We start from the raw sequence: 14,815 nt of genomic DNA, 5'->3' as shown, positions 1-14,815 counted from the left end.
CTGAAGCAGTCCATGTCCAAATGCAGCAGGACCTGGACAATATCTAGGCTTTGGCTGACAAGTAGCAAGTAACAACTGTGCCACACAAGTGTCAGACAATGACCATCTCCACAAGAGAGAATCCAACCATCGCCCCTTGATGTTCAGTGGCAGTACCATCATTGAATCCCTCACTATCAACATCCTGGAAGTTACCATTGACCAGAAGCTGAACTGGACTAGCTATATAAATACTGTGGCTAGAAGGGCAGGTCAGAGGCTAAGAATTGTGCGACGAGTAACTCACCTCCTGACTCCCCAGAGCTTGTCCACCATTTTCAAGGCACAAGTCAGGAGTGTGATGGAATACTCCCAACTTGCCTGGATGAGTGCAGCTCCCACAACACTCAAGAAACTTGACACTGTCCAGGACAAAGCAGCCCGCTTGATTGGCACCACATCCACAAACATTTACTTCCTCCACTGCCAACGCAGCAGTGTGTACTATCTACAAGATGCACTGCAGGAATTCACCAAGGTTCCTTCGAAGCACCTTCCAAACCCAAGACCACTACCATCTAGAAGGACAAGGACAGCAGATAGCTGAGAACCTCACTACCTGGAAGTTCCTTTCCAAGTCACTCACTATCCTGACTTGAAAATATATCGCTATTCCTTCACTGTCGTTGGGTCAAAATCCTGGAACTCCTTTCCTAACAGCACTATGGGTGTAAGTACTCCACATGGACTGCAATGGTTCAAGAAGGCAACTCACCACCACCTTCTCAAGGGCAATTAGGGATGGGCAATAAATGCTGGCCCAGCCAGTGAAGCCCACATCCCGTGAATGAATTAAAAATTAAATAAGTACATAAACACTGCTGTAGACATTAATACTAAAGCAAAGTACTGCAGATACTGGAAATCTGGAATAAAAATAGAAAATGCTGGAAATACTCAGCAGATCTGGGAGCATTTGAGAGAGAGAAACAGAGTTAATTGTTTCAGGTCTGTGACCTTTCATCAGGAGCGGGAAAAGTCGGAAACATAATAGGTTTCGAGCAAGTGAAAGGGGGAAGGGTGGGAAAAGGAACAAAGGGAAAGGTCTGTGATAGGGTGAGGACAGGAGAGATTAAATGGCAAAAGGGTCCCTAGTGCAAGGCCAAAGGGAGTGATAATGGGTCAAGTTTAAAAAAAAGGTGTGCCTAGAGGAGGTATGAATGGCAGGATCATGTATCACTGTCGTCCAAAAGTCAGAAAAGGAAAACAATAAGAGAAATGAAAGAAAATAAGTAAACCAATAAAGAAAAAGGAAACAAATAACCAACATAAATTTGTTGGGCAGAAAGGCCTGTTTCCATGCTGCAAATACTACATAATGCTTAACAATGCACAGGATGGTGCTCATCCATACAGGACAGGTAGGCCCCAGGTTTAATTCTCGGAATGTGTGCTGTATAATCTTCTCTGGAGGAACAGTAGAGTTAAATTTAGAAGACCTTGGTGCTATTGACAGGAAGGGACAAAAATCAGCTACTTCTCTGATTCTGGCTGACAACTGGATTGGGCTCACTGGTGATCCATTTTATGTTTGAATAATCTCCTTGCAGCTGGAAAAAACAGTCAGTAAAGTGAGTTACCAGAGAATTGCTGGCACCTGTGGGCCAAGGAGTTTGTGATTTTTTGTTTGGAAGAAGGAAATGATTAGCCTGTCAGATCTTTGAAGCTGCAGCCCATTTAGCACTACCTTTGACTGCAGGCTGACTTCACCTCGACAAGAGTGATTTCTCAATTCTGGCTTTTATCAGCATGATCACAGAATTAACAATAGTGCCTTGTGATGATGTTGTTGGTTTGATGTTTTAAGCTAGTTGCCTCCAACGCGGTTGGACAGTTACAAAGTTTGCTGCGATATAGATTTTGACCAATGCATTGATTCCTGTTTTGAAGATTAGAGTGTGGCTAAGACACAAGATGAATCCTAGCTGCAGGAAAGCTGGCACGTTCAATGGTGCTTAAACTGCTAAATCAGTAAAATAAGCTATAATTATAGTCTTTGAAGTCTAAATGTGCTTGGGAGCGACACAGAAGTCTAGCCCCATCAGTTGGAACAATTTAGTTGCTGGCTTGTGCAATGTCATCACAATTCAATCGGAGCTCCCTTCAAGCTTCGGATTACAATTGGATGTTGATCTAATTGCACTCGTTAAGAATAAAATCGCTGCTGTCAATGGGGTGCCGGAATAATCTACATTTAGCTCACTCATTCTGGTGTGTCACTAACCGCGTACTACAATCATGTCAATCTCCAGCATACTGTTTATGTGCGTACGAACAATGGTTGCAAAATCTAGAAAAATTAAAAACATGCCTGAAAGTCCATGAGCTGGATCCTGATGAAGTGAGATAGTTACCATTTTTAAGATGCTTGCTGCTGGCTCTGCTGATAAATGCATTGCCTAGTTTTGTACTGAACCATACAGAAAGGTCACTAGTTCTGGTCCGATGTCTGTGAAGAGCCACCTGATCTCAGCCAAGGCTGCAACTGGCTAAGGGCTCAGTGCCCCTAGGCTAGAGAGCATGGATATCAGCTAGAACTCTTGTTCCTGATGGTAATCCAGTGAAATTGTATGCAAGGAATGTGAGGTAATGCTGGATGTAGATCAACTGTGATTTTTCCATAGGTTAAATGGTCTGCCAGCACCTACTGTGTAGAGTTGATCTCAAGAGTGAACACGAGCCAAACATAAGTTCAGGGAAAACGGAAGAAATTTGGGAAACCTGGAGCAGGAAGATAGTTTGGATTTTATTTTTTATTGTCACTCAGTCTGAACTTCCATCAGCGGATGAACAACTTGAGGAGGGTGCCACTGCCCACAGCAGGCCCCCGAAAGCAGGCCGGGGCTCTCCAGAGGACACTCACCAAGGTCATCACAAACAGGGCATAGCAGTCAATAGGCTGCCTCCACCTCCGCTGTGGATGTCTGGGGAGCACCAAGACGTAACGGCAGGGTTAGGAAGGTTAAGAAGGTGTAGTTGCACAGCCTGGGCATGGTTGTTAATCACTTACACATAATGTTCACTATTGGCAGTAAACTTCCAAGAATGTCTCCCTGCCTATGGCTCCTTGGTCTCTTGAGCAGTGTTCATGTCACTCAGATGTGAAACCTTTCTGCACAAGATAAAGGCAGGTGTCTCAGTCCAGAGCACCTTCCCTGTTTTTTGTGCAGCCTTCAGACCAAAGTGATGGTCCAGCCTTACACTCCCTGGAAACATTACTGATTGATGGTGCTTGTCATTGCTGCCAGAATGTAGTGGACAGGCGTCACAGAGTTCTCTCATTCTCTGGGTGTGTTCTCAGCACCTTTAAGGAGGGTCTGGCCCCCATCTCTTCAGCACCTGTGACCAGTGATACTGTGCTTCTGAAGGGCTCAGATGCTGAAGGCAAACAAAGACGCTTCTAAGGTTTCATGGCTAAGTCTCTTAAGACATGACCCTGATCACTGAGCGCAAGTGAGCTGCCCTCAGCCAGACAGAAGTCAGACATTCTCAAAGGCTATATGAAGATCTATGGAATGTCCTCACTGCATGTCATCATCATCCTCCTGCAATCAATTGACTATTAGGGCCTCCATTGCGTCTCCATGACAGGAGCATTATCACAGAGGGTATATATGTTGCCACAGGCCGGGCTGGAGTCATACGTTCGTAGATGCGATGTGAGGATTTTATGGTGTGTCCTCACTGCATGTCATCATCATCTTCCACTAATCTAGCAACAGTGAGGGCTTTCCGAGTGCGCCTGCCTTGTCTGGCTAGTGGGTGGGCCTCATCATTGTCATCGTCACCTTCGAGGACGTCCTCACCCTCATCATGGTCAACGTCATCGGAGAAGACCTGCAGCTTCTGCATCTCCTGCTCAGCCAGCTGCTCGCCCTGTTGCAGCACCAGATTGTAAAGGGCACAACGGGTGACTGCAATGCATGACACCCTCTGTGGACTATATTGCAGGGTTCCACCAGACCAGTCTAGGCACCGGAATCTCATTTTCAGCACCCTGATGGTCTGCTCCACCAAGCTGCGAGTTGCAACATGAGCCTCATTAAACATTGATTCTGCTGCAGTCTAAGGTCGCTGCATGGGTGTCATCAGCCATGCCCTCTGTGGGTAGACCTTGTCCCCGAGGAGCAATCCCTGCATTCTCTGTGGACTCTGGAAGAAGTCAGGGATCGTTGACCAATTGAGAACATAGGAGTTATGCACACTCCCTGGAAACTGTGAGCACGCCTGCAGGATATATTTCTGGTGGTCCCATACCAGCTGCACATTCAGCAAATGGAGTCCCTTGTGGTTGACATAGTTGACCATGTTGCAACGGAGATCTGAGCACCACATCAGTGCAATCGATGGCACTTTACACCTGTGGGAAACCCGAGATCTGGGCAAATCCAGTCGCTCTTACATCCTGGCTCTTGTGGTCCCAGGTGAAATGCAAAAAGTTGTGTGCCCTCGTGAGATGGCATCCGTGACCTCATGGATTCATTTGTGGGTGAAGGCTTATGATATCCCACAGAGGTCACCTGTGGAGCCCTGAATGGAGCCACTGGCATAGAAATTGAGAGCCGCGGTCACTTTCATGGCCTCCGGCCGTGAATGCCTGCCATGTTCACATGGCAGTAGTTGGCAGATGTGATCGACCAGTTCCCTAGACATGTGCAGTCTTCGGTGACACTGGTTCTCAGTCACCTGCAGGAATGAAAGGTGGCGTCTGTTGTGGACTGCATGTTGTGCTCTCAGCTTAGGCACAGGCTTGAACCATGGGGGAGACTGGTCCAAACCAGGATAATGACATTGCAAGGGGCTTTTTTTTTATTCGTTCACGGGATGTGGGCATCGCTGACTAGGCCAGCATTTATTGCCCATCTCTAATTGCCCTTGTTCAGAGGACATTTTAAGAGTCAATCACATTATTGTGGATCTGGTGCCACTTGTAGGTCAGACCAGGTAAGGACAGCAGATTTCCTTTTCTAAAGGACACTATTGAACGAGATGGGTTTTTACGATTATCGGCAATGGTTTCATGGTCATCATTAGACTTCTAATTCCAGATTTTTATTGAATTCAAATTTGAGCCCAGGTCCCCAGAGCATTACCCTGGCTCTCTGGATTACCAGTCCAGTGACAATAGCACCATGCCATCGCCTCCCCCAGTGAACACCTCCACCAGTGACTGCTCCATGGCCAGCTTTAGCAAGGAGATTGTACAATGTGCTCAGTCGTCCAACTGTTCTGCTGTCCACTAAAACACTCATTAGTTTGCAGTCTGTGCCCAAGGGGTGAAAAGCTCTGGAGCACTTGGTGGCACTTTGCCCCTGTGTTGCTTGAGTGGGCAGATAAGCTAGAGGCCCGACTCCAATCATATCAATGTGGCTGCGCCTGAACTGTCTCAGCTGCAGAGGAATGGTCACTTTATACAAGGTGTCCCTAATGTATGGCTGCTTGCCCAGCAGCCCCCCCACACCCCCCACCCGCACATGCTTGTGTGCTCCCTTCACCCACAGGGCAGTCTTTGCCACCCCCACAATCCTGTCACCTCAGCTGCAGGGCAGTCTCTCCCCCCAACCCACCCACCGCAGTACATTTGCTTCAACTTCATGGCAGCCTTTTCCTCCCCTCCCAGCCCGGAAAGTCACCTGAAAGAGGGCAGCCTTTGCCACCTTCCCCACCACCCCCCCCCCCCCCCCCCCCCCCCCCCCCCCCCCAAACCACCCAACATGCCTCAACCTTGAGGACCAACTGGCATCCATCATCAGCACGCCACAACATTACTGTGCACTTGCATCCAAGTTCCCCTCAAAGTGCAGGCTGCCAAATGCCACCTTTTATATTCTGTCATGAAACACCAGCAGGCTAGTCTTATAATGATGTGCTGATGTATTACAATGAGTTTCCCACAATGGTGGGAAATGCTGAGCAGAAGATTGCAAACTGGTTTCACGAACCGATTTTTTTGCCTTCTCACCATATTGTCCACTCAAGCCACCGAACACGCCCGAAACCAGCGGGTACAGACGATTCCGTCCTCTGTTTCTGTCTGTTAACCAATTCTCAATTTATGCCTGTTATATTACCCCCAATCTCATATGTTCTAATTTTCTCTACTAACCTTCTGTGTGGGACCTAATCAAAAGCCTTCTGAAAATCCAAATACACCACATCCACTTGTTCTCCTTTATCTATGCTACAAATAACATCCTCAAAAACTCCAGCATGTATCTCAAACATGATTTCCCTTTCATAAATCCATATTGACTTTGCCCAATTTTACCATTGCTTTTTAAGTGTCCAGTTATCACATCCTTTATAATAGATTCTAACATTTTCCCCACTAATGACATCAAACTATCAGGTCTGTAGTTCTGGATGTTCTTGGTCTGGTCTGAGGGGAACAGGATGTGGTGGTGGGAGTTGTTACTGACCAGTTTGAAAAGCTCTTGTCTGTCTGTATGCATTGCTTTCTAATATTGAGGTGAGAAGGTGTTGCTCAGCATCTCTTACTGTCACCTACACATACAGGGAAAAACATTTATTTATTTAACAGACAAGCAACATTTCTGGGCATCAACTTATCTTCAAATGACAAGTGTATATATACACATGAACATCAATGATGACAAATGTAGATCGTCTCTTTCAAAAACAAATTTTTTGCTGGTAGGAAGGACTGCAAGCGCTTTATTTCTGTTAGTTTGATGTGTTTAGTGGACCCTAAAAGTTTTCTCAACTTGATGTAAAGAATTTAGCATCATGATATTTGCAAAATCTAACAATTGCTGTGTAAAGCTCCTATCGTGTGATCTCTCAGCCTCTGCAAGGATGCTGCAATGTTTGCTCAACAAGTTGTGCTGAATAGTGTTTACTCAGTGTGCTTGTTGTATCTTCCCCCAGATGATTAATGTGATGAGACTGTACATTTAAGACGAATAAGCCTGGAATCAGGGGCCTAGATGTTGGCCATTGATATTGGCCTGCTCTGTGTTGCATTATTGAGGCCCTGGATGCTTTCAAATTATTTATATCTGAAAAGTTAAAAAATTGCTTTCTTAAATCTATGGTGGCCACTTGACATGAAGAGTTTCATTAAATTTTGCAAACAGAATCTTTGGAGGCCTGATGACAACAAGTACGATAAATTAAATGATGAGATAAAATGCTGCATGTAGCTGCTCTTTCCAGTGAAGTGAGTGAGACATACTCCCTTGACTTCAAGCATTTTAACAACTACAGTAACACCTAGATGCTTCATTGGATCATTATGAATGAAAAATTAATGCAGAGCCATAGAAGGTGATATTGGAACAGGTGACCAAAAGATTGGTTCGTAGAGATACTTTTCATTGGGTGTCTTAAAGGAGCAGAGAGAAGTAGAGAGGTGGAGAGGCTTAGGTAGGAAACTCCAGAGCATAGAAGTGAAGCAACTGAAGGTGCGACTGGCATTGCTGGAGCCAAGGAAGTTGGGGATGTGCAAGAGGCCAGAATTGGAGGTTTTTTCATTCTTTCACAGGATGTTTGTTATCACTGGCTAGGCTGACATTTATTGCCCATCCCTATTTACCCTTGAGAAGGTGGTGGTGAGCTGCCAACTTGAACCACAGCAGTCCATATGAAGTACGTACACCCACAGTGCTGTTAGGGAGGGAGTTCCAGGATTTTGACCCAGCAACAATAAAGGAACGGCGATATATTTCCAAGTCAGGGTCATGTGTGGCTTGGAGGGGAACTTGCAGGTGCTGGTGTTCCCATGCATCTGCTGTCCTTGTCCTTCTAGATAGTAGAGGTTGCGGGTTTAGAAGGTACTGTCAAAGGAACCTTGGTGAGTTGCTGCAGTGCATCTTGTATATGATGCATACTGCTGCCACTGTGCATCAGTGGTGGAAAGAGTGAATATTTAAGATGGTGGATGCAGTGCCAGTCAAGCAGGCTGCTTTGTCCTGGTTGGTGTCGAGATTCTTGAGCGTTGTTGGAGCTGCACTTATCCAGGCAAGTGGAGGGCATTCCATCACACTCCTGACTTGTGCCTTGTAGATGGTGGACAGGCTTTGAGGAGTCAGGAGGTGAGTTACTCTATGCAGAATTCCCAGCCTCTCACCTGCGCTTGTAGCTGCAGTATTTATGTGGCTGGTTCAGTTCAGTTTCTGTTCAATGGTAACCCCCAGGATGTTGATAGTGGGGGATTCAGTGATGGTATTGCCACTGAATGTCAAGGGGGGATGGTTAGATTCTCTCTTTTTGGAAATGGTCTTTGCATGGCGCTTGTGTGGTGCCAGTGTTACTTGCTACTTATCAGCCCAAGCCTGAATGTTGCCCAGGTCTTTCTGCAAATGGGTACAGACTGCTTCTGTATCTGAGGAGTCATGAATGGTACTGAACACCATACAGTCATCTCCGAACAGCCCCACTTCTGACCTTATGATGGAGGGAAGGTCATTGATGAGGCAGCTAAAGATAGTTGGGCCTAGGACGCTACCCTGACGAGTACAGAAATTTCAGAGGGTAGTAGGCCTAATGAAAGCTACAGAGCTAGGGAGAGGCAAGACCATGAAAGGATTTGAGAAACAGATGCAATGATGTCACCTGTGGATTTAATTTACCAAGTTTCTCCTAGAACAGTCATAATACAAAACCAGCCATTAAACAGATGCCTTTGTGGTTAAGATTTATTATTGAACAACTTGGCAAATTTAAAGCAAAAACCCCACATGTAAGTTTACACTGAGAAAAGGGGCTGGGCTCATGTCAGGAGTTATTACATTACTTCTCTTTTTTTTTGGCACCCATCCTAGTGTTGGAAGGGAAGAACACCATGCTAACAATAACAAAAGAGCATAATCTAGAGTGTCAAATAAGGAATGCCTGTCAATAAATTTTTCTTAAACTCTGCTGACAAATCGTATACCACCACTATAAACTGTTTCCCTGGCTGGTTTTACCTTTTACCTTTTACCTTTAAAGCCTGTTGACACTTCATCAACGTGTTCAATACATCGCATTTTCCATGTTCATCAGACAAATCCAAGAACCTGGCAAAGTCCTCCGAATGGTTGGGTCAATGTGCTTTGTGTGACATTCTGAGAAAAATAAAGTGCCCCTTGCTTTGTGCAAATATAATTCTGTTGACACAAATGAGGCTGTGCCATTTCTTGACAATACCCTGCAAAAGCAGCACAAATTGTCTATATACCCAGATCTGTGTGTTTGTTGGAAATGTCCTTCGTGTCTTTGTGATGTAGTAACAATGTGAAGTTCAGACCATTCTAAATCTGGAACAACGGCTTGGTAGTACAGAACTTGAATATCACTAAAGTTTTTTGCCTTGCACTCATTCATCATCGGGACAAATGTAAGAATGCCAAATTTCAAATAGTCGCAACAATTTATACTAGAGGAGAAAGGGGTGCTGATTGGTTGACAAGTCAACTCTTGATTGGCTAAGGTATTGCCATAGAGAAAGCAACATTGAACTCTAGGCTCCCCAAGCTCCTCAGTAATTCAAAAAAGGTGCAAGGTTTGAACACATTTCTTTTGCTTACAGAGAATGGGTCCCTGTGTATGAACGCATCTCACCTCTAGCAGGCATTAATGAGCCACATTATGAGCTCGATTGATTATCTTAAATTAGTTATTAGTGTAGCAAAAGCGTACTCAGGATTGTTTAGCAAGCACTGCCCAAACATGGAATTACATATAACAGTAGGCATTTTGTTTTGGATTTTGCAAGCATGGTCTGGTTAAGTACGGACTGTAATGTGCCTATTACAAACAACTGAAGGAATATGCTATTTGATTTAATCAGCCAGTCGGTGTGATGTAAGGCCTATGAACCTGGCATCACATTGGCACTGAAATTCATACACAATCTTGCTCAATTATGTGGTAAGCAGAACATCTTTTGAACAACTGGTTAAACAAGCTACTTCAGGCTGCAATTACGCAGTGTCTACACGATTGATGTTTTCCATTAACCGATTGCTGCCATGAGCCAGAAATTAAATTCTGCCTACCACACAATTGAGCAATGTCATGTATGAATTTCAGTGCTAGTGTAATGCCAAGTATGTAGGTGTACATTCCAGCTATTCGCTCATCAAATCAAACAGCATGTTCCTCTAGTTGTTCGTAATAGGCAAATTACAGACCGTACTCAACCAGCCCACACTTACAAAACCCAAAACAAAACATCTGCTGTTAGATGAAATTCCATGTTTGGGCAGCACTTGATGAACAATACTGAGTGCGTTTAAAAGCTGTACTAACAACCAATTTAAGATAATCAGTCGAGCTTGTAACGTAGCTCGTTTACACTTACTAGAAGTGACATGAATTCATATGCAGGGACCTGTTTTCCTGCAACCAAAAGGAATATGCTCAAGCCTTGCAGCTTTTTTGAACTACCTGGGAGCTTGGGCAGCCTATAGTTCCCTGTGACTGTCTCTATGACAATGAAGAGTCAATGGGAGTCAACTTGTCAACCAATCAGCATCCTTTTGTCCTGTAGTATAAATTGTAATCATTTGAAATTTATCATTCTTGTGTTTGTCCTGATGAGTGCAAGACGAAAAGCTTTGGCAACATATCTCTCTTTTCAGCAAAATCAAGAACAATTAAATGTACTCCAAAAATGGAAAATCACTCCTCATCTTATGTCTGTTGCAGATGGGGAACTCAGGGAGATTTTACAACTACACACCCTCGCCCAGTTGTCAAGATTAAATTCTTCACAGAGAGCACAGGAGTTCTTGCCCTGGAAGATAAAGAGCTGGGGAAGGTAAGACTCACCTTTACATGTGGGAGTTTCATTTCAGTATTGAAAGTCCTGAGGATTTATTTTCTGCAATTGTTAGCTTGATGTGTAATTGAAATGGCTGCACAGGATAAGCTCAACTTTCAGCTCACAAATTGAAAGGTGCAAAATCCTTTCATAGTTTCAAGCTTTTGTCAACCAGAACTCCTATTTGAATGGCAGGCATCTGAGAATCATATGGTAACTGTGTTCTATGTTGACAGATGTACGAATATACTTTCCTAACTTCACTAACATACTGTTCAAGAAAGGAGAGTGACAGAAAGCAGAAAACTATAGGTCAGTGAGCCGAATGTCTGTCATTAGGAAAATGTTAGAATGCATTATTAAGGAGGTAGTAGCAAGATATTGAGAAAATCATCATACAAATAGATACTCAACATGGTTTTGTGAAAGGGAAATCATGTTTGACCAATTTATGAAAGTTCTTTGAGGATGTAACAAGCAGGATGGATAAAGGAGAACCAGTAGATGTAGTGTATTTAGATTTCCAAAACTCATTCGATAAGCAGCCACATAAAAGGTTACCACACAAGATAAGAGTTCAAAGTATTATTGGTGATTTATCAGTGTGGATCGAGGATTAGCTAGGAAATTGAGTCAGTATAAATGGGTCATTTTCAACTTGTGAAATAATAAACTAAAAATAGGGAAGTCTTGCTCAAGTTGTGAAGGGCATTGGTGAGACTACATCTAGAGTACTCTGTACAGTTTTGGTCCCTTTTCTTAAGAAGGGAATAAACATACAATGGAAGCAGTTCAGAGAAGTTTCACTAGACCAATTCCTGGAATGAAGGGGTTGTCTTATGAGCAGGTTGGGCCTAAACACATTGGAGTTAAGAAGAATGAGAGGTAATTTTATTGAAACGTATAAGATTCTGAGGGGGTTTGACAAGGTAGATGCTGAGAGGATGTTTCCCCTCATGAATGAATCTAGAACAAGGAGGCACTGTTTCAAATGAGGGGTCTCCCACTAAAGACGGAGATGTGGAGGAATTTATTCTCTAAGAGGGTTGTTAGTCTTTAGAATTCTCTTACACAGAGAGCAGTAGAGATTTGGTCATAGAATATATTCAAGGCTGAGTTAGACAGATTTTTGAATGACAACGGAGTCGAGGATATATGGGGCAGGCAGGAAAGTGGAATTAAGGTCAAAATCAGATCAGCTGTAATCTTATTGAATGACAGAGAAGGCTCGATGGGCTAAATGGTCTACTCAAGCTCCTTTTTTTATAATCTTACAGTTTTTCTGGTTGTTTTCAGTGGGATAATGTTGTAATTTGAAAGGCACCTTCCATTCATAGGGTGGAAATACATGACGGTATAATGCAGCAGAATTTGCCGTCAAAACAAAGATGAGGTTAATGGCTCGGCATTATGTATGCACACATGGTACAACAACGTTAGGCAAGGAGCAGATGGTGGTTAAATGCTAATATCAAAAAGGTGCTATCCAAGTTGCGCAGCTCTATTAGCTTCACAAAAATGGCAATTCCAATCTAACTCAACATTGAGATGTACTTCTATTCTTCCTGCCAAAGTGAACGACCTCATATTTTCCCACAATATACTCCATCTGCCAATTTTTTGCCCACTCACAACTTATCTGTATCCCTTTGTAAACTCTGTGTCCTCCTCACAGCTTGTTTCCTTCCCCATCTTTGTATCATCACCAAATTTGGCTACAATACATATGGCTTCTTCATTTAAGTCATTAATATAGGTTGGAAATAGTTGAGACCTCAGCACTGATACTAGTTACAGTTTGCCATATTGAAATGACTGATTGACCCTGACTCTCTGTTTCCTGTTAGTCAGCCAATTGTCAAGACCACGTAAAAGATGTTTCCTTAAAGTAGCCTGTGAGCTAAGAATTTGTGTGTGTGTATCTGTGGCCTCCTTTTAACTTATGAGTGGTTCAATTTGAAAATAATCCAGCAGACAAGCTCTAGCTGAAAACAAACTAAAGGTTAGAGGAAACTAGAAGGGTTCAAAATTGATAAGGAGAAAGTGTTGAATACGCTGTCAGCACTTAAAGCTGACAAGGCACCAGGACCGGATAAGATGTATCCAAGGATATTGAAGGAATTGAGAGTAGAATTTGCAGGGGAACTGGCCATAATTTTTCAGTCTTCCCTAGGCTCAGGGGAAGTGCTAGAGGACTGGAGAATTGTAAACGTTACACCCTTGTTCAAAAAAGGCTGTAGGATAAGCCCAGAAATTACAGACCGGCCAGTTTAACTTCAGTGCTGGGCAAGATTCTAGAAACAATTATTCGGGAATTAGTAGTCACGTGGAAAAATATGGGTTGATAAGGAAGAGCCAGCGTGGTTTTCTAAAGGGGAAATTGTGTTTAAATAACTTGCTGGAGTTTTTTGAAAAGGTCGATGAGGGAAATGCTGTTGATGTGGTGTACATGGACTTTCAAAAGGCATTTGATACAGTACCACACAACAGACTTGCGAGAAAAGTTATTGCTCATGGAATAAAAGGGACAATAGCAACCTGCATACAAAATTGGCTGAAAAATAAAAAGCAGAGAGTCATGGTCAATGGGTGTTTTTCGGGCTGGAGGAAGGTTTGTAGTGGAGTTCCCCAAGGGTCGGTATTGGGAACCTTGCTTTTCCTGATATATATTAATGATGTAGATCTTGGTGTACATGGGACAATTTCAAAGTTTGTGGATGATACAAAGCTTTGGAGCATTGTAAACTGCAAGGAGGACAGCGTAGAGCTTCAAAAAGACATAGGACAGAATTTTACCCCTGGCATGTGGACGTGCGCCTGACATGCCTGTGCATGAAATAAAAAGCATTGATGCCGGCCAAGCATGCCGACGTCAATGGCACTCTTGCGATACTTCGCCAGGCGGGCGTGTGATGAAGATGGAGGCATGCCCACCATTAATTAGGTGGCCAGTTAAGGCTCTTGAGAGACCAATTGTCTCGAACTACATAGCCCATGTGATTTTCAGGCCATCGTACGGGCAAAATGTGCAGGCGGGAAGGCTACAATTTGCAAGTCCTCATCCACGGGTGGGATAAGAGGGGTGAGTGGGCTTGTCAAAGTGAATAGTGAGTAGTTTTGGATATCACTTGCTACTGGTTGCTTCATTTTGCTTCAGAGCTGCATTCAGAGCATTTAGAGGCTTCAGTTCAGGACTCAGTGTTGTCTTCCAGGCCTCTGGAGGATTCACACTGCGTAGGGCCTTCCAGGTATCAGACAGCCTTCCCTTACCCTGGTAATGGGGATTGGGGTCTCTGCTGGAGGCAGCTCCTCCTCTGAGGAAGAGAGGGCCAGAAGGGGGAGGAGGCCAGGTGTCCCTATTCAGCTTCCAGTGGAGCAACCTGTGGAAAGAGAGGTGCAGGCACAAGGGGTGCAGGGCCAACAGGAAGTCCAAGGCAGAAGGGGCCACAGAAGATGCCACTATCCTGCTGCCAGGGTTTACAGCTACCCCAATATCTCTAAAGTGCTGAAGGAGGCTCCATCTCTCAAAGGAGACAGTGACTTCCATCTGCCAGAGGATCGGCCCTGAGATCAGCTCTGACTGGCTCTGAAGGTCACAGTGGCCCTCAACTTCTATGCCTTTGCCTCCTTCCAGGGGTCAGTGGGGGATCTGTGTGGAGTCTCCCAATCAGCTGTCCACAGTTGCATCAAACTGGTGACTGGTGCTCTTTTCACGCATGCATTGACTTTCATTCATTACTGTATGGACGAGGCCAGCCAGGCAGAGTGAGCCAAAGGCTTCGCAGTGATTGCTGGGTTCCCTCGTGTCCAGGGTACAATCGACTGCACACATGTGGCCGTCTAGGCACCAGTGGGTGAGCCTGGAGCCTTCGTCAATAGGAAGGGCTTCCATTTCATGAATGTGCAGATAGTGTGTGACCACAGGATGCAGATTCTGCAAGTCTGTGCAAGGTACCCAGGCAACTCCTATGATGCTTATATCCTGAAACACTCCCAGGTGCCGAGGCT

The 14,815-nt window shown here is 44.3% G+C and overlaps 1 protein-coding gene across 7 annotated transcripts in view; it reads left to right on the top strand.

Moving 5' to 3' along the window:
* The window catches only part of cadps2 (Ca++-dependent secretion activator 2), an 829,148-nt gene that overhangs the window by 461,872 nt on the left and 352,461 nt on the right, over positions 1–14,815 (top strand). For all 7 annotated transcript variants that reach the window (XM_041216037.1, XM_041216039.1, XM_041216038.1 and 4 more), the window contains exon 7: positions 10,693–10,804. In XM_041216037.1, coding sequence (XP_041071971.1) covers positions 10,693–10,804 — 112 coding nt within the window. The remainder of the gene's footprint in view (positions 1–10,692; positions 10,805–14,815) is intronic.

This window comes from Carcharodon carcharias, chromosome 21, assembly GCF_017639515.1.
Source record: "Carcharodon carcharias isolate sCarCar2 chromosome 21, sCarCar2.pri, whole genome shotgun sequence".
In the NCBI taxonomy this organism is placed as follows: Eukaryota; Metazoa; Chordata; class Chondrichthyes; order Lamniformes; family Lamnidae; genus Carcharodon; species Carcharodon carcharias.
Note: the sequence above shows the minus strand (reverse complement) of the source record. Positions and strands in the feature narration are given on the sequence as shown.